The sequence below is a fragment of the Eupeodes corollae genome, chromosome 2 (assembly GCF_945859685.1).
Source record: "Eupeodes corollae chromosome 2, idEupCoro1.1, whole genome shotgun sequence".
NCBI classification, from domain to species: Eukaryota; Metazoa; Arthropoda; class Insecta; order Diptera; family Syrphidae; genus Eupeodes; species Eupeodes corollae.
In genome coordinates, this window is record NC_079148.1 from 388168 (window position 1) to 415745 (window position 27578).

Genomic DNA, 27578 nt, shown 5'->3' on the forward strand with positions numbered 1-27578 from the left:
GGTACGAAACAAATGGAAATTAAAAAAAATTAATAATAAAAATTAACTTTGAACTGTACCCTAAATTATTGATGAAAACTCATGAAAACTAGAAGACACAATCAAAAAATGATAAAATAATTAGTACAAAGTTTGTATTTCGATAGATCTGGATGGTAAATGATCGTGATATAATTTTTTGTATTTAGTCTACCTGCGTCAATTCTAAAATTATATTAAAAAAGTTGTCTAAAAATATTTAAATACAACTCTGTAGTGAACACTAGTGAATAAAAGGAATTATTGATAACAATACTTTATTAGGCTGCTCAGGTGTCTTGGCATTAGAAAGTGCAATAAACTTAATCAATCTTTTTTCTTCTACGCAAACATGTTATTTATTACCTAATTTGTGACCGAAGATCAATGAATAATAACAAGTAAACCAATTGATAAAAAAGTCCAAAAAATCACCTGTAGTAAACTTATGATTTGTTGTTAAACTTATCTCTGTTGTAATCGCTCTTTGAAACAATTAAAAGGTGTGCATACCTTGGTGCTTAGGATACGTTTTTTTAGCTCTTATCAATGTCACATAAACTTTAAATATATAAACCTAAAACAATATAAATCCCAAAAACCGTGATTCAAAATTAAGCTATAAAATATTTTAACCGCACATATTAAATCAATGATTCCGGGTTTGTTCTTTATCAAAAGTACTTAGAATTGGAATTTCCATTTAATTCAATTTTTTTTCTAGTGATAACAATTGAATGTTGCGATCGATTGAAATTTTCTTAAACTCCTTTGCGTTTGTTTGGACTGCGATGGATCAGCTATTATCTTTAATCGTTTAATCAAAAAAGACGATAAACTTATACCTATAAAAAGGGGTTGCATTGTTTTAAAGTCACGTATTTCGTAAATCCCCTTCAAACGTGTAGGAGTGTTCGGTCGGTGAACTAAAAAAGGATTAAATTGCTTAACATGGGTAGACATTTCCATTTGGGATTGTCTATAGCTCTCCTAACCGTTTTAGGATACGCGCAGTGTTCAATTGAAAAAACATCAAACTATGGAAATATCAGATCAGTAGATTTAGCTCCTTCGCCTTTTAAAAGTGATATTGCTTTTGCGTTTTTCAAAGAAGCGCATGAATTATTTGCTAACAACTCATCTAGTCGAGCTAATTTAGAAATCAATGATCTCTGCAGAAGTCATTTGGAAAAGATATACAGTGGAATTTTGGACTACCAGGAATGGGCTTTGGAGTGTAAGAATTTTGTTTGTGGTGTTTGTCTTTGAAAATAAAAATTAAAGGACTATATTCCCCTTATTGATGGTTAAAATCATTTGGAACAGTGATTTAATTGAAGTGACTTATATTAGGAAGAAAACATTACCCCAACATCTTTTTTAATTGGAAAAATACCTAGTTTAAACCATAGAATAAAACTTAAGTGGATCATAAATAAGTTTACAAGACTTCATTGAAGAAATATACAATAGGGTATTGCAAAAGCTTATATTGTTTCCCTCTGAAGTAGCATGGAACTAGACAATACTTCTGCTTTCATAAATTAATAAATATTTTTGTTTTATTGTACTGCCATACTGATGTAAGTAAGGTGTTAATTCTAAATTAATTTATAAATTCCGGATGGATTAAAAGTAGTTTTTTTATAGGTTTTCGTATTAAGTATTACCTTACAAATAAATAACATCTTTAACCTTAAAGATAAATCAATCAAAAAGCTGGTTTATGCGACGTAAAATAAAAATAGTTATTCTGTAACAACTTTTATTGGTATCACAGAAATCTAAATTAATTTTGTGTTTGATTAGTGGCAAATTTTATTACTACGATAAAAATGTTTTAGTTTACGACTCGAACAAGAGGATACAAATGATATTTGGTTAAATTAATAAGATTGACAAAAATTAAGTGTTTTCATTTTTTTCAAATATATTTATGTATGTATATATGTAGGTCCTTATAAACATATAGCTTTTATCAATTTTTATTAAATTTATAATTTTATTTCAAAGACTTACCAAATAGATAATATAAAAGATTAATTGGAAATTAACTGATGACATTAATTTAAAAATTATATCATTATCAAACAAGTGATACAAATCGCAAGTGCGAACCATCGCTCATTTGATAAGTCAATAAAATAATAAAAACAACTTCTTCAAACAACCTTTATAAGATAAAAAGACTTTTTTTTAACATTAATTTCTTTTAAATTGTTATTCCGTTAACATTTAATTTCTATTCAATTGCTAAAGGAAATATTTGCTGAAAAAACTAAGATCATCTTTATAATTTTAACTACCATTAGTTGGTGCTTCTTAAATAAAGTGTTCTGATTGGAAAAACATTCATTTCCAAATCTACAATAATTGGTGACAGTTGTAAATCAGTTGTCTCTGATGGTTCTTTGAGAACTTAGCGCCATTAAGAAATAAATTTAACTCACATTTCTGACGTTATCTTGATGACTGGCCCATATAAGACTATTAATAGGTCAAATCGATTAACAATTAACGTAAATATAAAAATAGATTAGAAATAAACTTTTTCCCACAAAAAAATTTATCAATTGCGTAATACCTTGTCAATTAGCCTATACAGCTTTTTTTCCATTGATAATCTTTTTTTGAATGAAGTTATTGTTTTACGTACTTTCCAAATAAAAATAAGGATATCTACAAGCATGTTTGAAAGAAAAAACATAATCCCTGACATTGAATCTTTGATAAAGAATTTAATCTGCATCCGTTTTTGTTTTCGAAATTTTACTATTACTTCACTCAGTTGTTGTTTGTTTTCAAAATTTTAGATCTTTTACTATAACTTGAACCAGTTAAGTACATAAAAACATAATTTGTATAAAAGGAAGCTTAAAGAAAAAAGTCGCTGTTAAGGTTAACTTCCCCATTTTGTAAATACGGAGTCATTGAGCTAGAAATGTGTAACGTATTGTTTTTAACAAAAGAAGTGGACATATAAAATTCGAGAATTATCTTTAAATTTAAAATAATTTGATTTTAATATTTTTTTTTTCGACTGAACTTTTAAAAATGTGTATAAATTTAAAAAATCCAAATTATCTCATCGTCAATTATAAAGACCCCACTCATTATTAATGTTTTGTAATTTGTATTTACGCTGCATCAGAAGAATATTGTAATAATTTTTGAAATTATGTACACATGAAAATTGAGCTTAGAACTTTATTGTACATAAGTCTAATCACTGCAAAATTCAGTTCAAAACACTTAAAATAAACAAGGTTCATAATAAGATTTAAGTTGATTTTGAATGTTCAAGAGATTAAACTTAAACATTCCTCTAAAACAATTTGATAATAATACAACAGATAAAAACCATTCAAAATCTTGTCAACAATTAACAAATATCTTGAAGATATGTCAAAGAGCTTGTTGATAATAGACATCTGGAATAGACCACTTTAATTATTTTTGATTTAAATAAGAGATACAAAAAATTGATACGCCACAATCATAAACTTTAATTTGATAAGCAAACTTATTAGTTTAATCACTTTTTTCTCAAATTTATGAGCATGATCTTTGATTTTGTTGAAGGGTAAATTTAAATCTAAGTATTTAAAACCCCTCTGTTAAAACAGGATTACTTTTTACTATCCTTACACAAACATTAAAATCGATCCTAAAATAGCTGGCTTAGATTTTTGACTTGTAAAAAAATATATAAAACCATTATCTTCTTCAAAAGGAGATGGTGTTTGATATAAGTTAAAGTTAAATCAGATAACCCTTAAATCCGTGAAACACACACAAAAGTTATTTTTTATTTTAAAGAAAAGCATAATTACCTATTTTTTTAATACATTTTATGTTTTTACTTGTTTAACTGCAAATTTCAATTTTTTTACCAATACTTCAATTCTATTAAACAGTCATCTTTAAAATCGATATTCCAAACAAATAAAGATCATAGGTATAAAGTATTAAAAGATTTATTATAATAGGTTCTTCAGAAAATGTAAAAATAAAAATAAGGTATACGCCATAATGTCTCCCTGACATTTTTAAAACCTTAAGATGTAAACTATCGAAATTTAAGTCCTTTACGATAATATCTGAAGTTCTATATTTGTATCTACATTTTTTAAATTGACCAAAAAAAATTAAAAACTATATTTGTTTACTTATTTACAGGGCCAGATTCATGGGGTCGAATGCCTATGGGTCTATTTTGGGGACACACAATTAGTATGGGAGCCTTTGAAGAATGCATAGCAGCTTCGCGAAAATTCTCTGAGACTGATACAATTCATGGAAAATATTGTTTAACCCAAGTGCCGATTAAAAATCTATTCTCTCAAGTTAAGCCTCGCAACGATGCCCTTCAAGCCCGTATAAGTTACAAACAAAAAGATCCAGAAAACTTTGAACTCGGTATTTGTATTCCAAAGTCATGTTCAGCAGCTGATGTTAATATTATTTATAAAAGCGTTGTCGAGAAACTTACCAATGAAGTTGTTACTAAACCTATGGCTATGGAAAATTATTGTAGGGCAGATGATCCAATTGTTCTTCGTGGAATTGATATATTTGCTATGTACGTTATTCAACTCAAGTCCTTAATATTTCACTAATGAGGAACTATTTCATTTCCAGAGTTTTTATTTGCTGTATAGTTCTTATCATGATTTTAAGCAGTATTTATGATGCAGTCCAGCAGAAGCAAGGACGTAAGTTTAATGAAACACGGAAAGCCAGAATTTGTAATATTTATTTTTTTTCTCACAGTTAAAGGACGTCCTCTATTTACTGCATTTTCGGTTTATTCAAATGCTCCTAAGATTTTCACTGTCAAAAAGACTAACAATCCAAATGTTATTCATTGCTTGGCGGGCATGAGATGCATATCCATGATGTGGGTAGTTTTCGGACATGGCTATATGACCTTCTATGAACTTCCTCATCTTGATAGGAATAAATTCTACACTGTAAGTTTAATTTTGTAGTTTGTTTGTTTTGATCAAAATTGACGTCAATTGTGATTTTTAGTGGATTGAAACGCCATATTCAATGTTGGTGCAAAACGCAACCCTTTGTGTGGACACATTCTTCTTTATGAGTGGTTTGTTGATGCTATGGGGTGCTTTCCGTGAAATGGAAAAGACGTAAGGATATCCATTTAGCCTTTTAATTTAAATTTTACAAAAAATCAATTTTCTAATCAGGAAGGGCAAATTAAATCTTCCTTTGATGTACTTCCATCGATATATTCGTTTGACTCCTGTAGTAGCGGTAGTCATCTTGTACATTATGAGTCTGTACAAATACTCAGGGCGTGGACCTATGTGGATGAAGATCGGAACTCAAGATCAAAGATGCTCAGACACTTGGTGGGCAACTCTTCTATACGTTCAGAATTATGTCTTCCCTTATAAAATTGTAGGGTTTTTGACATCTATCGCTTAAAAGAATTGTATAATGTTCGATTTATTTTACAGTGCGTGAGTCAATCTTGGTACTTGGCAGTAGATACTCAGTTATATGTTATTTCACCAATTTTCCTCATTCCATTATGGAAATGGGGCAAGAAAGCACTTGTTCCAATAGTTATCTTTGGTGTTTTGTGCATGGCATGTACATTTGCCACATTTATGAAGGAAGGCTTCACATTATTCCGTGTCCAAGAGTAAGTTTTAACTAATTAAGAGTAAGCTATGTATATATAATAATTCGTTTTTCTTAGCGATCATGTTGACCTCCGACAGAGACTTACTTACTATCCAACTCATACCCGAGTTCCAACATGGCTTATCGGAGTAATCTTTGGTTACTTCTTCTTTAAGTATAACCGTGGACGTACTATTGCAATGAAAAAGGTAGAGATACTTAAAATTCTTCTAATTTCAAATGTCTTACCCGTAATTCTTTCAGTCATTGGTTATTTTGGGATGGGCAGTTGCATTTGGAATTATGTTAGCTTGTGTTTGGGGACCATACTGGAGAATTCTTCCAGGCACTCCTAATGCACCTATTATTGAAGGCGCTCTCTACGAACCACTTAGCAGAGCATCATGGGCTTGTGCTATGGGATGGATTGTATGGGCTTGTTATAATGGACATGGTGGAATAATTAATGACTTCTTGTCTTGGAGTTTCTTCCAAGGATTCGCACGGCTGTCATACTGTATGTACGTCATTCATAGAATTGTTCAACTGGTTAATGGAGCTCGAATCCAACACGATACCAAATTTGGGGATTATGAAGCTGTAAGAATTAACATATCACTTCTAAGTACAGATTTTGTTAAATTTTTTTTTCGAACCCTGTTAGATTCTTCGATTCTGGCACGATTTCGGTATATCATTGACATTGTCTATATTTGCAACTTTGGCATTCGAAGCACCTATTCTGGGAATTGAAAAGGCTATATTCGGTGGAGGAAGTCCACCCCCTAAGAAACCAGCAGAACCTTTGTCGTCTATTGTAACAGCAGAACCAGCTGTTACGATAACAACAAATATTGAAACCAAAGATCTAAAGGCTTGAGAGACTTTTGAATTAGTTATAATGTAAAAGTATTTATTTTTGTAATTTAGTCACAAAGAATTTTAATTGTTAATTTTATAGTCAAGTAAAATGAATAAGATGTACGTTTGACCTAAGAACCTACTTATAACGAATAGATTTGGATGATTTAAGATGTGTTATGTAAAAAGTAAAAAACTTATTCAAATCAAAAATATTTTGTCTTGTATTATACCATTTTGTATTCGATATTTATTTGTAACTGACTGATTTCGCAAACCAAGTCACGCCAACCAAAATATTTTTTTAAATTCAAATAATGTTCGTAGAGTTAAAAAAAATCAAATTTTTTAGTTGATGATTTGATTTTTGAAAATCATTTCATATAAACCATATTGTTAAGATAATTTGTTAATGTAATTAATACAAACTAAAAACTCAATTCCAATAATATGATAAAAACAATTTGTTCTCAATATTTTCAACATACAAAAAACAAACACAAAAATATACCTTCTTAAGCTTTTTAAATCAAGCTTTTAAGTTAAGTATTTTTTGATAAAGAACGTTTGAATAATTTATGATAAGCTATGTTTCTACAATGAAACATAGAATTATTTTCATTTAAATATATTCTTGGGATTTTTGAGTTTAGGAATTAAATAGATTAATTAAATATAAAAGTGATACAATTTGTCTTTATGGTTTGTAAAAAAAAGTATTTTTTGTAATTTTTAAGAAAAAATATGAATAAATTAAAAAATCCAGAAAATAATAATGTTGCTTTTTTGAAGTTTGTTCAAAAAATTGATAAAATCGTCCAAAAATATACTGTTCAGAGATTTGAAATGATAGAAACAAAAATTGAAAAATGTGTGTGCTTTTATAGAGACCTATGATGTTGACTATGATGTTGAATAAAATATAAAATATTAGTATTATATGTACTTCATTCAATATGAACTTATTGAAGTAATGTCGATGAAAGTGGTGTCATTTACAAATATTGAATATTTAAAAAAATATAAAATATTTTTAAAATCTCATTTTCAAAGACTACTTTTCATCGAAACCAAAAATATGGCAAAGAAAAGCAAAAGTAGGCAACTATTTCTAAAATATAATAAATGCTTTAAAGAGGTTACGTGAAACTTAGTTCTAGTGAAATAAATAATTGACCTCAAATAAAAACTAAAATACTTATCCTTTATTCGGATTGGGATTTTTAAACAACAAGTAAATTCCTTTGAGCTGATAAAACTCCAAACATTAAGATGGTATGATTTGTTAACTCTTTGATAAAAGTGATGGTATACTTTTTGTGTTTGTTCTGTAAGCTTTAGCTTAGTTAAAGGTTGAAAAGTATTGAAATTGGAATGAACAAACCAAAGCTTAAACATCTGAGAGAATTCTTCAGAGATCAGAATTGTTTTTTATTGCCATTTTTAATAAAATAAATCTCAATAAGCTTTATTTTCAATTAAAAGTAAAACTTCGGTCAAGGTTAGAGTGAAACCTTAATTTTTGTTTATGCTACGGTAAACTAGTGAGATGTAGCGTTGATGGAAAAAATAAAATTTATTTGCAAAGTGTTTTATGATTTGTTTAGTTTATTTACACATTAACTAGGCATTTAAGAATGTAGAACTAAATCTAAATTGAATTTTTATAAAGCATAAACTAAATTTGATGCGAGGTTCTGATTATTTTACGTTTATTTGCAAGACTTAATATTGGGTTAAAATTTTGTAAAACTTATTTTTTGTTAAAACAAACATAATTTCAAAGTTCAAAGAATTCAAAATACAGCTCTAAGGGTCTATATTTTAACAACGATTTTTTAGTACCGAATTGCCATATGATGTGATTATGGAGAATTTTTGCAAGTAAACATATAAAGTCTATAAGAACACATATTGTGTACATTTCACATTAAAATTATTTCAAGCTTAGTTCAAACCTTGAAGAAATAAGTTTTTAAGTTTGACAAAAAAAAAAAACTTTTGCTCGTTATCTAATTATTATTTTAAATATCCTTGTTTAACAAAACAGTACAAATAAATTGGTTCCTTTTCTAATTTCTTGTACGTTTGATATTTTTTGATAACATTGCATTTAGACTGTTTCTTAGAAAAATTTGAAATTTTCTCTTGAATTAACCATTTTTGATTTATTTTGAGCGAAAAAGGTTAAATATTGGCAAATTTCCTCAAGAACTTCAGCAGAAGAAGACAGCAATAAACCAATAGAGTGTAACCGTGATTTTTCAGATCCGCTCACAAATGTTTAATTGTTTTGGAATCGGGAGACTTAGATGGCCAGGGTACCACAGAGGTTTATCGCCAAGCACTCACCGATTTTGAAGAGTGGTTGATATGATTATCTTGCTAAAAATGACATCTAAAGGCATATTGATCTTAATATACGGAAGAATAAGTAGATAGGCGAATCCTTTACAGTCGAAACGTACTCTCACTGGACGGAGCCGAGCGAATTCGATTCAGCAGCAATGTTTCCGATAAGGACTGAAGAGATAGGGTGAGGCAGGAGAACAGGTGTATTCATAAACGCAGAAAATCTACGCAAGTACAATCGCATTTTTTTTCTGATTCATCTGACTTAGTTCGATTTGTATGTAAACAGAGTTCATAAAGGTCAGAGGAAATGGCTGCCAAAAAAATTTTGTTGGCGATATATTCCATAGTCATTCTAGGATGTCGAGGTCCATATTAAATGTAATTCAATGTAAAATTATTTTAATAATTCAGCTGCACAATCTGCCCGACGCCGACGAAAGTCTGACTTTTATGAACGGTAGGTATTGCAGTTCGACTAGGTTAGTTCAATCGAAAATCTGACTTTATGAACGCAGTGCAGATAACGCAGTTCTTAGTTAGGCTGACGTTTATGAATACACCCAACCAGTTTTGGTGGCTTCAAATTGAAAATGGCATTAAAAGTTGTCTGGCTTAAAGGGGCACCAAAAAACACCTTAAAAACATACCATGGTTGTTCTAGTTTTTAAGTAATTTTAATTAGTATTTTTGGATTTGGTTAGTTTTAAATAGCTTAAGTACTATAATTGGTTCTGTTTTTTTTTTTTTTAATTTCGTTTTAAGTTTTATATAAAATAAAAAATAATGGTAAGGATACCAAGTTTTTTTTAATTTTCTTAATGTTAGATTAAGTTATTGTTATTTAGTATTAAAATTATTTTTAGGCTGAAAGGCAGTAGTTATAAGATAATGGAATAACTTAGAGCACGCGCATAGGGCCAGTAATATATTTTTAAGTTTTTGTTATTTACGCTAGTTTTTTAAAGACCTTTTGTCTAGCTTTAAGATAATTTTAAGATTTTAGTAAAATACAAAAATACGGAAAATAACTTCTTTGAAAATAACACGATATGCTTCCTTATAGTCATGATTTCATGAAATTGGATGACCTGTCCAACATCAAACACAGAAAAGCAACCCTACGCAATAATGCTCCTGTCTCCGTGTTTCTTTATTATTTTTGTTTGTAGATCGAAAGACAAACTCCTTTCCATTCTTCCGTCATTTACATACTAGATATGAACTGCTTATCGATTTATATTCGCATAGAAAATCCCCTTTAAAAGTGATTCCACCTAATTAGACACACTTTCTCTCTTGTAGGTTTCTTGGCAAAAACAAAAAATAATTTAAAAATACCGTCTATTATATCTAGGCACCAACAAGTTTTTTTTTCAAAGCAACGAAGGACATCTATTTTAATAAAGTTTGACAAATTAACGAAGTATACGAGTACAAATAAATTCAAAAAGTTTCTCCAACTCGAAGTTGACTGCTAGCAGTCCATATTTAGCATGTTAATGTCTTCCCTAGTTATCTTAACTCCCAAAATCTCAAACCGTAACCGAACATTTTTAAAAATGTAGGAATTTCGGGTAAACGTTCAAAATGATTGTTTGTATTCATTGATGAGCAATGTAGTTACTAGAATCTTGAATTCGTCGATGGGAAACATTCCAAGTAGCATTCAATTCTTGATATCCCACAATATGTTTGATTAAAAGTACGATTTTAATTTCAATATTCATGTAAAAACTACGAAATAAGAATTTCGAAATAAATTTAAAATGACACTTTAAAATTTTAATATAAAAATGAATTAATGTAGACTTTGCACAGAGCACACTTTTTGCATAGTTTTTGTTTGATTTATATAATAACGTGCTGCACGCACTTGAAATCAGTTACGGTTGGTGTTCGCACAATCCTTCCTTTGAAATAGTCTTTGCTTTTTTTGTTGGATTTGACTTGAACAAAATTTTTTCGATTCCCATCATTGGTGACTCGAACATTAAGTAAGCAACAATAGACACTAAAATCGTGATACCGAAATCTCCCCAAAAACGTAACATCTGAAAATCAAAAACATATACTTAATATATATTTACAAATGAAGATTATTTATGCTTTTCTTACCAAATCATAATCTGAGAAATGTAAGTTTACTTTCGTTCGTCCAGCATTTATGGTCTCGACCGTCAAGTGAATAATGTACATACAGTATGAAAGTCTTGCTACTGGCTGCCAAAATGGCCATGACAAGAAAGTATTAGCAAGTCCACCATAACCGTTAACACATGCGAATACAATCCACGACAGGGCAAGAGGCCACGCTACCCTGCTTAAGGTTAAGTAAAAAGCTCCTTCTATTGTGGACAAAGGTTTTGCATCAGGCAAAACCTTGGGATACAAGGCAAATATCCCAGTTGCCAATAGAACCAATGCTATTATCCAGCCTCCAATTATAGCAACCTAAATTGTTGATATGAAATATTTTTTTCAAAAACGGTTATTTTTTAAATCTATGTATTATTTTAATTTATGAAGAAGGAGTTTTGTGAATTAGTCATCAAATAAAATCACCAATCTACTGACAATTACCGCATTACTTTTAAAATGTAAACAAACCTTTGGCATTTTTATGCGAGTGTCTTTATAGTTGTACAGAAAATATCCAACAATAATTCCGATAAGCCAAGGTGATGTACGGGCATGGGTGGGATAGTATGTTTTCCTCATTTCGGGAGTATCCTCACCTAAATTTCTAGAATTTTAAAAGCAGTTCAATAAATACTTTAGTCAATATTTAGTTAATAAACAAGTCACATACCCTGTTGGACTAAAAACAGAAAAATTATTAATCATAATAATTGTGAAAACGTAGGCTACCATAAGAATTCCTAAGACAATAACACCTCCAATAGCTTTTTTCTTCCATTTAAATATTGGAATCAAAAGCAACGGAGATATAATGTACAATTGCATATCTGCTGCTAAGTACCAAGTATGACCCAAACACTTTAAAGAAAAAAATTTTATATTATAATTGATTCCTGTTGCGATTAATAGAATTTTATCAAACTAACCATTCTTCCAGGTGCTGCATAGTTTTGAACATACAAAAGAGTTGCCCACCAAGTCTCATGGCAGAGTTTGTATGAACTTGTAAAATTGTTCCACAGAGGTCCATTTCCCATATGTCGGAATAGGCTGACATAAAATAATATAGCAGCAGCCACTATTGGAGTTAGACGAATATATCGATGAAGATACATCATAAGTATATCAAGCTTTCCTCCAGTCCTTTCAAGAATATTATTAACTTTAAATAAAATATGGTTGGATTATGCATACTTCTCCATTTCCCTCATGCCCGACCAAATGAGAAGCAGACCACTAAGAAAGAAGAAAGAGTCCACAGATATCGTGCCACACTGCAGAAACATGGAGAAAGGAGTTCGAGCCCACTACAAAATCCAAACCAAAATCATTACATTAAAATCAATTTAAACTTTCACGTCAGGATGCACTTTTTTACATCAATAATATCTTTGCTATTTGCATTTGGTAAGAGCAAACTCATCATGTAACTATGACCGAAGATTATCCATATAATTGACATGCACCGAATACCATTTAGACAACTGATTATATTGGGGGATTTTTTAGATGAAGTCCGGAACAAGGTATTCATGTTGACATAAAGCGAGAATGCCACCAGAGCCTCATTTGGAACACCTGAAACAATAAAACATTCAGTACTTTCTGTATAAATTAAAATAACGAATTTTGCTTCATTACTTCCTCGTCTTTTTGCAGTGACATCATAAATTGAACTACACACTATCAGAATTCCTATAAATGAAAATATTGATCTGGTGCATTTTTTGATTACTTATATTTATGTTTACAGTTCGGGTTATGTTGCTCAACTTACATTGCAATCCAGTCCATTATATCAAACTTCGTTTGCATACTCTTAGTGCATTGTCCTTCAGTAACTATAACTGACGGGCTTGTAATATTGAAAACTCTTGATAGGATTTCATTCAAAACCTCATTTGCTTCAAACGCTGCACATGTTCGGGGAATACAAATTCCAATCTTTAATTGTAGTCCTGGTGAGAGTTCTGGGTAAATGTTGTGAAATAACTCCCAAAACGGAAGTGATGCCAAACAATATTGTCCTCGGATTATTTCCTTGGGTGACTGATTTTCAATTGTATGTTCTGTTAGTAAACATTCATCGAAGCTTCCTAATTCAACCAAATTTCCCCACAATACACCCGATGGAAACTTCCCCCAGGAATCGAGAACTGAAAGATAAAGTCACAAATTAACTTTGTTCGTCTGAAAGTTGTTTAAACGATATTTTTGTTTAAATGTCATGATGCATATGCATATTTAAATTTAACATATTCACGTTTTTATTATTAATCAAATAACAACACTATATCTATGTCTTAATTGTTATGTCTCTAAGATTTAAGATTTAAAAATAACAAAGTTCATTCAGAGTAATTATTGAATATGTCCCAAAACACCATATGTGCAATAGAATAGGCTTTTTTCCAAAATGCATGTTTAGTGTTTTATTGTTACATCAATTGCAAATTTACTCATGAATATTAAAAAGATAAATTTATAATTAAAATATGATTACACTCGATGTCCAATAATTCAAGAGCAATTAAACAGAATGAAAACAAAAACAAATCTTATGATTGCGTTTCGTAATTATTTTTCGCGTGCTTAATGTAAACGTCATTCGATCATAAAAACAAAAATAAACTTCACAACTTATTCGGAATCTCAATAAACTTACACTTTATTGCCCATTTTTCACGGTTTTTAACTGCCGTTACAATTGCACCAATATGTTGATTGCACTCAAAACTTAAATTCAGAGTTAAGGACTCGATTTCGTTAAGGAAATCATTTTCCCAAGTATGTTTTATAAATTCAATACTTTTATTAACATATAGATTTTTTTCGATTTCACTGCCTTTCACGACCTTAGATGAAAATTTACACAAAATGTTTAACACAACAAAAATAAAAACCCCCTTAGAACTCCGCATTCTTATTTATGTGACACTGATTTTAGTGATTCAATTGAATAAAACTAAGAACACCTCATTAATAACCTCACCTGCTCACTGGCAGTGTGCTTCTGACCAAAAACGCTGTTAGACATCAGTTTATATATTAAAAACTCAAACAAATTGAACATTCTTATGATTTTGGATTTGATAAAATTGCATTTTTAGCATAATCAAAAACTTATCAATGGTTAATCAAATGATCACAGATTGTCAAATTGTCGAATTAAAAAAAAAATTAAGGAGGTAAGTGAATTGCGCATTTGGAGCAGCAGCGGCAGCGAGCGACGACGCGGAGCATGCGACGCACTTAAGTTCGACTGATCATATTTGACGAAATGTTAAATATTTATTTGATATAAGAATAACGCTACCGTTATAAGATATAGAAACCTTATCGAATGAAACAACTCTGTTGCAAAACTTTTATACCAATATAATAATAACTTTGATAGAATAGTTCCTAAGAACCCCGAATTATGAACGAAAAAAGTTCTTACGGTTGGGGTTAATTATTGAAGTTTTAATTTAAGCTCATACTCGTAAATTTCATTTCAAAACAGGTTCATCAAATATTATTATAAACATATGTACCTACATTTTAGGTTTTTTTTTGATAGTGGGTCATTATTGATTTCTCCATTGAATTATTGTGTCAGCCAGTGTAGGCGTTTAAATGAAAGTACACATTTCGATATTTCAGAAGCTGTACTTAAGAGTAACAGAAGTTTAGGATGCAGAAACGCATTAAGATGTTAAGTTTGAGAAATGGCAAGACTACAAAAGTGTCAAAAAATAGGTACTTAATTGTTGTTTCCAGATTCAGGTGAAAGTGTGACATGAGCTAAAATTAAACAAAACCAAAAGTTCATAGAGAAATTTGGTTTGCTGCGAACAAAACAAATGTGCGTTTCGGAAGATTAATGTATGTAGGTGGAAAGAGTGGAATGAACTTTGATTATTAATTTTTGTTTATTACATAATTATAATCTATTAACAATATTTGAAAAATCTTACCTTTCACCTTAAAATTGTCAAAAGATCACTTTTAATCCAATGTTTCAGACTTGAGTTCAATGATCTCATGTGGTTATTTTTTTAAAGTTTAAATTAAAAAATAATCATAGCTGATATCATTATAGTACACTTCATAGAAATTAATTGATTAAATTCAAAAGATAATTACTAAACATATTTGTGAAAAATCAAAATAATATCTAATCTTATATGAATCGCTTGCAATACTCGTGCTTAACTTTGTTAGTATAGTAGGTAAACTAATCATCATGAGTTCAATGGCCCTTAAAAGGTTGTATTAATTAAACCTACGTTTTTTTTGTTGTTTTTTTTTTGGTTTGAATAGTGCTTTACTAGGTACACATTATAACTTGTATTGTTAATATTATTGATATCACACTTAGAGCAATCATCATGAACCCAACCACTATAAGAACAAATCAAACAATTGCACGTGTTTTTGGCGCATACTCTTTTGTATCATGAGAGTTTGTGTTATGAAACATTGAAAATATTATCTTTTCTCAAACTAAAGCGAAAATGATCGGCATTATAAAATTTTGGAAATCATTAGTTATTTTTATTATAACTTTGAATTTAGATACATATAACATTATTTTGTTGAATAGAATGTTAAATTTTAACCCTGAATAAGTACAATTTCATATTTTAAGAACGGAATAAAGTTTCACCAAATTTAAAGGCAGTGGAAGAGAGAAGAAAACAGACGAATTTGCTAAAATTCGTTACAAAAAATATTTATATTTTCAAAAACTTAGCATTTTTTTTTATAAAATAAGTGTAACAGGACACACTTGCCAATTTTACGAATTTGCTGAAATTCGGTACTAAAAATATTTATATTTGCAAAAAGTTAGCATTTTTTTAGAAAATGAGTGTAAAGGGACAGACTTGCCAATTTTATAACTTGAAACCCCTACACACTTCTTCACTATTTAAAAGGGTTACAGTGAATACATATCATCAGGCTTAAACGTAAAAAAAACTAGAGTTCGAAATATAAATATCAAACCCTTGGACTTATGGATCTAGTTAAGTATTAGCTTTGTTGAATGCCAAACTTTTTTACATAATAGAATAACAGCGAAGAACGTTTTGAATTATAATTTTTAATGTGGAGTCACGAGGTCTGCTTATTTTTTGATTTATTTGAATTTTGATTTTCTGTCTCTTACTAACAAATTTGAATTCTATACTTTGCATCCTTTACATTTGACAATACTTTCTTTTTATGCCAACATCTTGTTCATTACTCACATTCAACCCAAAAATTCCCCCTTCTTTTCTCATTTTGAAGATGATGTGTAGCTAAATTTGTTCACTTTCTATTTCAAACAAGATATCAAAACCCTACCTAGTTTCAAACATAACGACCACCAAATAACTTTTTTATAAAACCTAAGAAAACCGAATGGTTTTTAATTTTCTATTATGAAAGTATGCAATCAACAAACTTATATTACAGCACAATAATATGCTATGAAATTTATTTCCTAACACGGGTTTTTAGCTGGTGTTTTATGGTTATTTTAAAGAAGCACATGAAAAAAATTATCAAAATGAAAAATTTCGGCTTCTATTAAATGGTTTGTTTCATAAAGTATGCATACCAAAATACGAACTTAAAAAAGACATTTACTTCTTTGTGGTAGTATTCGCAATTTTCGAAAACAGATAAACTGTGACAGTGAAAAATTGGTTTAATGTTTTTTAGTGAAAAATTAAGAAATTAAATCTAAAACAAGTTTCCAGAAATTAACTACTAGTTTATTTCATTGGGTCATTGGGCACATAAAATTATGCTGACTTTTATTAACAAATAATCGTATCCGATAAATATGCAATACCTTTAAATATGTTGATTAAAGCAAATCACCTAAAAGTAGACTACTCACCAAAAATGATCTAGACTCTTAAGTGGCATGGTGGGATGAAAAAATGTACGAATAAAATTTCCCTACATTGAAAATAAAATAAAAATGATAAAAAAGAAATTTTAACACTTTGTACTTAGCATAATCAGGAATCGATTCTTATCGTCTCTTACCTTTAGAAAGTTAATAACTTTTGGCCAATTAACACCCACTCAGGAACACTTTATATGTACGCAAATGGACCTTGTTCTTCAATCGCTATCACACCCGAAATAATATATTCTTTTTTTAAATTGGCCAAAGTTTCCAGAAGATAAACTACTTACTTACTTATTTTAAAACATAAAACTTGATGATAATTTTGAATCGACATTTTGAACTGAAAAGAGGCGGGCCTAAGGAAAAACCTACTGATTCCGTTGGATTTTTTTTAATTTTAACCAAACAAAAATATACTTAACTAACTTTACTTTTGTGCACTTTACAAAGTATTGTTTGTACATTATATATTGTATTCTTGTACTTGTTCCTTAAAGTCCAAATTCTATAGATTTTTATTTTTTTTTTAAATTTGTTTTTAATACAGTTTTGGTTTTCAATTTTAAGCATCTACCTAATATATGTACATACGAGTACATACATGTGTTCTAAACTTGATTCAAATTAATTCATTTATTTCTGACGCACGGTTAGCTTTCGTTTAGTTTTTTCTTAAAATTTAATTTTACTATTGAACCAATATTATAAGATCATATAGATTAAGTTGGTCTTTGGAAATTCTTACCCAAAAGAAAAATGATTGTATAAATATCTACAAAATATAATTATTTATTTATTGTAAAGCTAAGGAAGTTTTTGAGTTATTTCTAGCTCAGCCTTGGATTTCGTCTTTGGTTTTTCATCAATTTCTTGGTTTAAGGGTCTAAACAATAACTTTTCAATCGCTATTACTGGTGCTTCAAAGGCTAATGTTAAAACTACCGCCACGCTCAAGCAAATACCAAAAGTACTCCAAAAAGTTAATATCTGCAAAGAGAATGAGTATAGTTTAAGAATTTTTCTTTAACGCTTCAAAGTTTTGATTTCATTACAAAGTTGTAGTCTGAAAAGTAGACGTTCGTTTTCGTCAATCCATAGTTAACGACTTGAATATTCAAATGCACCAAATACATAGAATAAGTCAATCGAGCAATTGGTTGCCACATTTCGTGTGAAAGAAATGAATTTATCAAACCCCCAAATCCAAAATGGCACGCAAAAACAACCCAGGCTAGCATAACTCCCCATCCAATCCGCCTAAAGGGCTCATATAATGCAGCTTGAAGAATAGTAGCCCCTTGGTCAGCATGGATTGTAGGATAAGGTCCATACATTATGGCTCCAATAACTGCAAAGCAAGCACACCAACCAAGGACTTGAATAGGCTGAAAAATTATAAATTAAATTTATAATCATAATTAAATACGAATGTTATACTCTCGTTCATACGAACCCTTGAAAGACGTATTGACTTGCTTCTGTTCTTGTGCATAAAATACCCAAATCCAATACCCACGAGCCAAACAGAGTATCTTGCATGAGTTGGCTTATAAGTTAGAACTAATTGATCGTCCCCTAAAACTCTAAAAATATTTTAAGATAAAGTATTATTCAAAAATCTTGTTTCTAAGTTTTTGAATTATTGAATAATTACCCCAGAAAATTATTAAATCCATATTGGTAAAATATTGCAATAACATATCCGACCTGTAGAAATGCAAGAATAAACATAATTGGTATAACCTTCTTCCCATGTTTCCAAAGAGGAATCAAAATCAGAGGAGATAAGACATACAGTTGAGTATCAACTGCTAGATACCATGTTTGCCCTACACACTGAAAATTTAAGTAAATTAATTTAAGTATTCAAAATTGCAACCAAGTAAGATGTGACCTTACCACGTCAGCTGGATTAGCATAATTTTGAATGTAAAGTAACGTTGACCACCAATTATTTTTGCAGTTGCCAACAATATCTCTAAACTCTTGACTTATTGGACCAATTCCAATATAGTCGTCTATAGAAACAACATACAGAATTACAGCGGCTAATGCAGGAGTCAAGCGCATATAACGATGGAAGTACATCAAAAATAAATTAAGTTTTCCATTGCTGAAAGAATTTAATTTAGAAAATTTTAGAAACAAAGCGATATTTTATGATCCAAGGACACAACCTTCTTTCTATTTATTGTGCCCGCTATCGAGGGCTATGAATATTATAACAATGATTCAACAAATAGTAAATCATTCCACCTTCATGAAGTTCAGATATAAAAGAATTAAATTGGTCTCAATTGTAAACTGATAGACGTTCCTAAAAGTTGTACTGTAATTTTGAATATAGATATTGTTAATTAGACTAAAGGCAAAGATATTTGGACCATGATTAAAATGTAGATTTAATTGCATTTTTAAACATTAAATTAATTTCCTGGATGTTGATACCTTCGTTTTATTACCACTATAAATTCTTTACAAATATTATACTTTCGTATGTTAATATTAATGTTTTAATAGTAAAATTAGATTTTTAACTGTCAAACTATAATACATTTAAAACATTGAGTCACCCGTCTCAATCTATCGACAAATCTGCCAATAAATTTGTACATACCTCAAAATCAAGGCACTATAGACGTAATGTTAAACTTTACCTTTTATCCAGTTCAAAGAATCCAATCCAAGCTAATAGCAAACCACTAATAAAGAAAAAAGAATCCACTGAAACAGTAGCCAATACCACGTGCATTGTCGATGCCTCCTTCGTCCACTATAATTCAGAATCTGTTGATTATATTTGATAACATGATAGAATTGAATATTAATTTACTGGAAAATAATCAAATTTATTTATGTATGGCATTTTTGCAGAAGCCGTATAACAATGGCAGTAAATGACCCAAACCATCGATAGCACACGGATTCCTGTTAGACAAGAAATGGTATTGCTTGACTTGGCATAATTCAGTTTAAACAATTTTCGACCATTTGATACTACAGAGAAAGCTATGAGTATCTTATTTGCTGGCTCTGTAAAAAGAAATCTTGAAGTTATTTTGAATTTAGAATTTGTATGAAATTATTTTTACTATTGAATGTATCCGTAAAAATATCATACAATGTACTTAGCAGCATCAGCAGTCCAAAAATTCCAAATATAACACTTTAAAATAATCTTTTATGAATATATGAATATTGGTTTAAAATCGATTAATTCTCACAATCCAATATAATTTGTAATATTAAAACTTGGGCTTTCAGCTGTTACACAGTTCTCCACAGTAACCCTCTTTAAGGCCCCATTTATGATATTAACAGTTGCGTTCTGGAATATTTCTGTGAGTATTTCGGAAGTGCAAACATCAGGAACACATATGCCTATTCTAATGACTGCGTATTCTGCGATAGAAAATCTTTGTTGGATTTTTCCGTCACCATCGACACTATCCGGAGTAACAGTTTGTTCTTCTAATAGAGGAAGCGATGCAAAACAATACTTTCCATTTGTAGGACCAATAGATTGAGTTAGGTTTGTAGATATATCGAGACACTCATCGTAGTTACCAAAGTCCTCCAAGTGACCATATAGCAATCCTGAGGGAATTGTTCCCCAAGCATCAATAACTGGAAGATTGAAGATTTACATATAAGAAAAAATTGAACAACACACACTGAAGTATTACAAGTTTTTTAAACAAAAACTCTTTTATTAATTTTAAAGAACAATTCAAATATTTTTCCTCTCTTAAATTTGTCAATTTTTTGTTGATTTTCCGTTCAAAAAGTTAAGCAAATGCAGCTTGTTGTGTGGAGTGATCCAAGTTACTTTTTAGAAATTACCACTTTGTTTTGAAAAATATGATTAACAATGTTCTCTTAATGTAAATCCTTCATGTAAATGATTAAGGAAGGCTGTAATTTATTCCATCACCAGGAGAGGTAGTTATTTAAAACTGTCTATTTTACGAGTATGTAGTCCGTTTTTTTACTTGAAACATTTTAACGAATACCACAATTGCATAAATTGTTCATACACTTTGAATTAACTTACACGGAAAAACGTCCATACTTGGATAGCGATTCACAATTTCTTTAAGCCCTAAAATACACTTTTTAGAATCTTCAAACTCTGCTCTTGCAACGAAAATAGGTTCATGTTGTACATGATCAATTAATATTTTCGAAAGGATATCATTGGGCAAATCTAGGTTGCTTAAAACGGCAATCGATTGTACTTGAAGTATAAGGACACTTGAAGTTATTAATAATAAGTTTAATATTTTTTTCATTTTAAAACTTAAATGTCTATAAATGGATAGATTTTCTTAAACTGAAAAATCCATTATTATTGTGAGCCCTTTTATTTATTTCTAGACTTAGACGACACGACTTGAATTTTTCGATAAGAAAGTTAGATAGAAAGAGTTGCATCAATAACCCTATAGAAAAATAATGATCTTGTGAAATGCACTGAATAACGCAGAGATAAAAGACATTTTTATAGAGTAAAAGTTTGATAAGTTTTATGACACCGAAGTAAAAGTTGGTCTTACCTACATTCCATTTATGATTGGTAAATATAAAGACTAAATATGTTTTTGTGTGGTCATAAATGTTCATTAAAAAGTTATTTTCAAAGTTGCAGTAGGACATCGAACTTATATAGTTGCAAAAGAATTAAGAACATAACCTGATCTCAATATTCCCCAGCTAAAAAATATTATTACTTTATTGCTCAGAACAAATATCATGAGATCATGAAAATTAAAAATGTATTATTTTTATTCTACATACAAAAATGTAAGAACTGTTTCCACTATGAATCCGAAGTTTGGAACCGAGAAAATAACCTCTGATAATCAGCTGCATAATTTCTATATATGTATAAAATACATATATTCCTTGAACTGGTATTAATGAAAAATTACCAATAAGGGCCTCTTCAAGCCATTTGTTTGGTTCTTACAACTATGATACAATTCTAGACCTGCATACCTAAACTTATACATTCTACCGATCAAAAATAAATTCGATAATAATTATTTCGTATTTATTTTTAAAATAACCATAATTATCTTGTCACCAAAAAGATATTTATTATCCACATTTTCTGATTCCGATAAAACATGAACTTTATCAAATATTTAGGTTTGTAAATTGTGAAAGGCCTTAATCATTCAAGATAAGTTTGTCTACGTTAGGTCCATTTTTATTACTATGTTTATAGTTGTTTAAGAAAGAAAAAAGGAATTGGTAGTATTGTAGTAAAACAAAACCATTTCTTTCCCATTTCATTAATTGATGGTTGTAAAAGTACCTACATTTGACACATTTCGAGTTAGAGGCCAATTATAGCTATCATAGGTTTTCATGAATGGAACTAATCGTTGGATTTGTTGGTCGGTAATAGCAATTGTTGAATTGAGCATTCTGTCGCTGGAATTATGTTAAATTGAAAAACAATTCGGATCATTTTTGACGTAATAATAATAAAATAACTAAAATATCCATTCAAAGATTTGTCTCCAATTATTTAAATGCTAGCTATAGCTTAAGCATAATACAAAGTTTTGTTTCATTACCGAAGCTCGGGTGAATACTTAACCCAAACTTTGTTTGTGAGAATTACATTTTTTTAACACAAAATTTTCATTCAATGTTCTATAAGTGAAACCCCAGAAATTAGTATTTTCTCTAAGAAATCACTATGAAATAGTACATCAATTTTATGCTTATTAAATAACAAATAAAATAAATTCATTATAAAAGATGTACTTTCACTTCGGGGAGAGTTCTTATTAAATGGATTTTGATGTACATTATAGTTAGCACGTATTATTTTATAGCTTCTCCAAAAACAAATTCTATTGTAAAATAAGAATCAAAAAGTTTATTTTACTGAATCATTCAAAGTTATCTATAAGAACTTTGAAATCATATACGTACCATAAACTGTACGTTTAGTTAATCTTTTGAATTATATTGAAACATAAAATATAATAATAATATTTTACAAAACCATAACCATAACTTCCTTAAGGTAAATCGGAAGCTATGAAAATTGTTAAGATAATAATGTCTGTAAAATAACTGGCTATTTATATAAGACAATAATTCCTAGAACAATAATTTTATAACTCATCATAAAAATAATATAATATTTACGATAATAATAACATAGATTGAGCTAGACTAAATAAAAGAGCGTTATAACTTTTGTATAGGGTAAAGTTCAGAATTAGAATCAATGACTCAATTCAATGGAAGGCTAAAAAATAAAAGTAATAGAAGTTTTCATTTGGAGGTTACATACGCAAGTGTACAAATTTAGTAAAAGATACACAAATCAAAAGTTATAAGTGCTCAATCAATTATAGACTTTGAACTCACTCACTCTATCCAAAGTCAATATTTGTAAGCAACACTTACTTTTTTTTAAAGAAATGCGAACATATTCGTAGTCCTTTACTTTTTTGGATAATAAAGAAGTAAAAGATTTTAAAGATCTTAAAGAAATTATTTAGACGTTATTGAATGTTTTGCAAAAAGTCATCAGTTCATATACTTGTACTGTTAACACATATTTTAGTAATTGCGAATTAATAGCTATATTTTTTTTAATCTTTAAATCTCCTAAGCTGTAACTGCTTTTTCTGCAGGTGCTTTATTAACAACTTCACGTGACACTCAAGTAATAATAAAACTGACCCAAAGAAATTTAAATAAATATATCTACTCTAACTAACTTACAATTTTACTTTTAAAATTTTATTTATCACCGCCAAATGGATTATTGACTTATCCGTATCATTACTCGTACGAAGAATGCCTGATTCAATTATTATTTAATATTTACAAGTATAAATAATAATATAAAATTGCATTTTTATAAATTGCATTGATAATCTTATCGACAAAAATATCTACTGTAATTAAATGTTAAAAGGACAACTATCTTCAAGTAAATTTTCCAGTAACATGTAAGTTCTTGACGAGTTGGTGTCTACAAAACTAACAAGCTTCCGTGGTCGAGTCGGTTTTTCTATTCAAAATGCCAAAAAATAAATTTGTATTCGCTTCTTTAATTTTAACCGTGCTCGTTTTCGAAACACATTCAATATCGGTTATTAATAACGTGACAGTTTCGAGTAATTTCTTACAAGATGAGTTCCTTAAGCAAATGCGGTCTGATTTTAAAGTCACAGGAACAACTGGAGCAGATTTAATAAATGCTCGAAAATGTGTCCTTCAATTACAAAGTATAGTTAGCCAATTTCCAAGTATTAAAGTAGCTCGATGTAAGTGCAATCTGTTTGTTATTAAATATAACATTTTCTTAATTAACCCAACGCTATTTCCTTAGAGTTCCTATTGAGAATTTAGTTCTTAAGTGGTAGTAATAAATTTGGCAAAAAGGAGTTTCAAAACTTAATTTTGAAGAATACATTTTTTTCAAACAATTCTGAAGAGAAGTTTCTTAAAAACTTTATAAATACATTTTTTAAGTCAAAAACTTTTAAATGAAGCTCAAAAACCTTTCAATAAAAATAATTTCTTATAATTTTAGTTTTTGATTCCTGGGGTAAATTTCCATCTGGTATTCTCTATGGTCATTTAAGAGATCTTGGTAACTACGATCAATGCGTTAAGACATCCGTAGAACTAAATGAGACAATTGGCATTGCAACTGGAAAGTACTGCACTGCGTCTTTTCCACTAACATCACCCACAACATTCTCCGAAAATGATTTATCCTTGCTTCGAGAAAATCCCTTAGATGAAAAGATAAGTCTACGAAATGTTATTAGAATAAAAATAGGAGTGTGTATTCCAGACACGTGTAGCCCAGTTCTGATAACTCAGATTTTTCAAAGGGTATTAGCAAATGTACTGAATGGTACTCTTTCTGAAGTCACTGTTTCAGGTTGTTCCGTAAATAAGACTCCTGAGTACGAAGCACTGGATATATTTGCAATGTAAGTATCTTATAATAGTAATAACATATTATTTATTTACAACTTACTTCTTTCTGATGTAGTGTTCTGTTTTCGACGATTGGTGGATTAATGGTTTTGAGTACATTTTATGACTTATTTACGAGTACTTTTGAAAGTAAGAGTATTAGGTATAAGAATTTCATATTGAATAAGGTAAAATATATCGAACTTTTAGAAAAACCAAAACAACTATTAATGGCATTTTCGGTCATAAGCAATGGAAGGAAGTTATTTATGATCAACACTAAAAAATCACCAAACTCTATTGACTGTTTAACTGGTATCAGAGTGTTTTCAATGATTTGGGTTTTGCACTGTCACAATTATATGTTTTATGCAACCCAAAACTTGATTAATTTCAGCGATTCACTAAGTGTAAATATTAATGTCCTTTTTCAAAAATCTTGTTTTTCAAAAATTTTACTTAATTTTTTTTTTACAGTGGTACAAGAAACCATGGTCAATGGTGGTTTTAATGGGGACTGTTTCCGTTGATTCATTTTTCTTGCTGAGTGGATTGCTGGTAGCCTGGTTGGGATTACGAGAATTGGACAAAACGTTAGAAAATTGAAAATTGTGTTTAAAAAAATATTTAAATGTGATTTTGATATAATTTAAGGAAAGGAAAACTAAACGTTCCAATGATGTATTTTCATCGGTATATTCGGCTTACTCCAGCTCTGGCAGCAGTCGTTTTATTCTACGTTACATTAATTAAATTTATTGGAAGTGGGCCGTTTCGTCAAACATATAACAAAGCTAGTGAAACTTGTGAAGATTCTTGGTGGGCTACGCTTTTGTACGTGCAAAACTATGTTGCTCCCGAGAAAATGGTATTTTTTCAAAAACAGAAAAAGAAAATAACACAAAAAAAAATGATTACTCTTTTTTATTTTTTTAAAGTGTATAATGCAGTCCTGGTATCTGGCAATAGACACCCAATTATATTTTCTTTCGCCATTGGTTCTGATACCTTTGTGGAAATGGGGTAGAAGATATGTGCCCGTTTTAATAGTTCTGGCATTATTGTCTATTGGTTGCACAATAGCAACTTTTTTCTCAGAAGGCTACACAAGCTTAATAGGGTGAGTTATAAAGTTTTTTATGATCAAAAGATTTTTTTTTAAAACAAATAAAAAGAACAATCAATAGTGCTTCCAACTCTATTTCAAATTATTATATTTTAAAGATTTGGCGAAGCAGAACGAACAAGAAGAGTATACTTTCCAACTCACACTAGATACTCAGTATGGTTAGTCGGAATATGTCTTGGATATTTTATGCATCTAAACAGGCAAAAGTCTATGAGGCCTCCAATGGTAGTTAATTTAAATAAAAATTATAATATAATCTTCCTTTGGAAATTGCAAAATGGAATTCTTTCTCAAGGTTTTTCGAATGATTGGATGGATTATTTGTTTCACGACTTTATTATCCATCATATTTGGACCATACTTTACAATAAGTTCTTCCGAATCAGCTTCTGTATTCCATGCTGCATCATATGAATCTTTAAAGCGAGTTTCCTGGAGTATAGCCTTAGCTTGGATTGTGTTCGCTTGTCATTTTGGATTTGGTGGAATTGTTAACTCGATTCTTTCTCATCCTATTTGGCAGCCGTTGGGACGTTTAAACTATTGCATGTACCTGGTCCATATTACTGTGCAAACCATTAACTTTGGGACAGTTCGTACAGATGCATATTTCTCCGATTATAGACTTGTAAGTTCCTTTATTATTTAATTGTTTTGTATAAATTGTTATTTTATTTCAAAATTTTATTTATAGTATTTAACTTTTTGGAGTACTTTTGGAATCTCTGTTCTGGTATCAACAGTGCTTTCATTATCTTTTGAAGCACCTGTACTCGTTATAGAAAAGGTTTTATTTTCTAAGAGTCATCAGAATGAAAAAACGAACGGAAATATTTTGCCGTCTGCTCCATGCAAAGCTTCCATAAATGGACCCGATTTTAAAGAAGTGTAAACCGCGCTTTTTGTAGTTTTTGTAATTAATAGAATTTTATTTATTTTATCACTTGTTAAGGATTATTTTTTTAAGATTAAATATGAACAAATAACATTATATTTACAACCATTTATCAAGCCAATGTATTAATAGCAAACTATTTTATCAAAATGTAACTTCTGGTGGGACTTAAAAGTTTTGGTAGTTTTGTATTGCAACAACTTGTAATGGAATATTTATATTTTTAATAGAAAAAAAAATTGAACTAAAAAAAATATTTTTTTAATCCGGAAATATTGGTAGGTATGCAATTTTAGGATCACATTAAAGTTTTGTTCAAAGTCTCTACAAAATTTAAGTGAAAGCTTCAAATCTTGGTACGAGGATCTAGAAGGTAGCGCATTCTTTCTTTTAGACGAAACACAACCAAGTTTATGGACATTTTTAACTGTTAATGAAAAATCTGATTCATAATTTACACATAAATTTGTACAAACAATTATTAAATTATTTCCTGGAAGGAACCTCGTGTTACTATTTTTAAAAAATTAGGCATCCACCATAAAAAAAATTACAAAATTAAAATTGATGAGTCATTCCCAAACATCCAATTTTAATTTGATACCGAAATATTTATAGCCATCGATCGTAAAGCTAACTTATCGCCAAAAGGCGAGGCAGTCCATAATCTC

General features: G+C 29.7%; 4 protein-coding genes across 4 annotated transcripts; 2 read left to right on the forward strand and 2 right to left on the reverse strand.

The window, feature by feature from the left end:
• Positions 1-885: 885 nt before the first annotated feature.
• On the forward strand, positions 886-7743 carry LOC129948252 (nose resistant to fluoxetine protein 6-like). The gene is made up of 10 exons (XM_056059180.1): positions 886-1255; positions 4198-4600; positions 4660-4733; positions 4792-4991; positions 5053-5168; positions 5229-5442; positions 5502-5689; positions 5747-5879; positions 5935-6270; positions 6335-7743. Exons 1-10 carry the CDS (start codon positions 970-972, stop codon positions 6548-6550), a joined length of 2166 nt encoding a protein of 721 aa, XP_055915155.1. The 5' UTR covers positions 886-969; the 3' UTR covers positions 6551-7743.
• Positions 7744-10646: 2903 nt separating this feature from the next.
• On the reverse strand, positions 10647-16929 carry LOC129948435 (O-acyltransferase like protein-like). Its single transcript, XM_056059437.1, has 11 exons — positions 16901-16929; positions 13691-13833; positions 12803-13181; positions 12667-12740; positions 12404-12603; positions 12220-12332; positions 11952-12168; positions 11696-11883; positions 11494-11629; positions 11002-11337; positions 10647-10937 (listed from the first exon to the last, which is right to left on the reverse strand). The coding sequence occupies exons 1-11, from the start codon at positions 16927-16929 to the stop codon at positions 10770-10772; spliced, it is 1983 nt and encodes a 660-aa protein (XP_055915412.1). The 3' UTR covers positions 10647-10769.
• A 268-nt stretch (positions 16930-17197) lies between these two features.
• Positions 17198-21235, reverse strand: LOC129947408 (nose resistant to fluoxetine protein 6-like). The gene is made up of 10 exons (XM_056057947.1): positions 20973-21235; positions 20143-20545; positions 20011-20084; positions 19752-19951; positions 19576-19691; positions 18818-19031; positions 18573-18754; positions 18372-18501; positions 17971-18303; positions 17198-17905 (listed from the first exon to the last, which is right to left on the reverse strand). The coding sequence occupies exons 1-10, from the start codon at positions 21208-21210 to the stop codon at positions 17723-17725; spliced, it is 2073 nt and encodes a 690-aa protein (XP_055913922.1). The 5' UTR covers positions 21211-21235; the 3' UTR covers positions 17198-17722.
• A 2677-nt stretch (positions 21236-23912) lies between these two features.
• On the forward strand, positions 23913-27139 carry LOC129947295 (nose resistant to fluoxetine protein 6-like). Its single transcript, XM_056057806.1, has 10 exons — positions 23913-24219; positions 24489-24897; positions 24960-25033; positions 25094-25293; positions 25361-25476; positions 25538-25751; positions 25822-26003; positions 26108-26237; positions 26308-26640; positions 26707-27139. The coding sequence occupies exons 1-10, from the start codon at positions 23973-23975 to the stop codon at positions 26902-26904; spliced, it is 2103 nt and encodes a 700-aa protein (XP_055913781.1). The 5' UTR covers positions 23913-23972; the 3' UTR covers positions 26905-27139.
• Positions 27140-27578: the final 439 nt, after the last annotated feature.

Excerpts from the sequence above, each read along its gene's own strand:
- LOC129948252 (XM_056059180.1), top strand. The coding sequence starts at position 970 with ATGGGTAGACATTTCCATTTGGGATTGTCTATAGCTCTCCTAACCGTT. Across the intron at positions 1,256-4,197 it reads CCAGGAATGGGCTTTGGAGT|GGCCAGATTCATGGGGTCGA; the intron begins GTAAGAATTTTG and ends ACTTATTTACAG. Across the intron at positions 4,734-4,791 it reads AGTCCAGCAGAAGCAAGGAC|TTAAAGGACGTCCTCTATTT; the intron begins GTAAGTTTAATG and ends TTTTTCTCACAG.
- LOC129948435 (XM_056059437.1), bottom strand. The coding sequence starts at position 16,929 with ATGCCACTTAAGAGTCTAGATCATTTTTG. Across the intron at positions 12,741-12,802 it reads ATAATGGACTGGATTGCAAT|ATCAATATTTTCATTTATAG; the intron begins GTAAGTTGAGCA and ends AAAATGCACCAG. Across the intron at positions 11,338-11,493 it reads CTCGCATAAAAATGCCAAAG|GTTGCTATAATTGGAGGCTG; the intron begins GTTTGTTTACAT and ends TCAACAATTTAG.
- LOC129947408 (XM_056057947.1), bottom strand. The coding sequence starts at position 21,210 with ATGAAAAAAATATTAAACTTATTATTAATAACTTCAAGTGTCCTTATA. Across the intron at positions 20,546-20,972 it reads AAGTATGGACGTTTTTCCGT|TTATTGATGCTTGGGGAACA; the intron begins GTAAGTTAATTC and ends TCAATCTTCCAG. Across the intron at positions 20,085-20,142 it reads ATTACAAATTATATTGGATT|TGTTATATTTGGAATTTTTG; the intron begins GTGAGAATTAAT and ends ATTATTTTAAAG.
- LOC129947295 (XM_056057806.1), top strand. The coding sequence starts at position 23,973 with ATGCCAAAAAATAAATTTGTATTCGCTTCTTTAATTTTAACCGTGCTC. Across the intron at positions 24,220-24,488 it reads AAGTATTAAAGTAGCTCGAT|TTTTTGATTCCTGGGGTAAA; the intron begins GTAAGTGCAATC and ends TTATAATTTTAG. Across the intron at positions 25,752-25,821 it reads ATGTTGCTCCCGAGAAAATG|TGTATAATGCAGTCCTGGTA; the intron begins GTATTTTTTCAA and ends ATTTTTTTAAAG.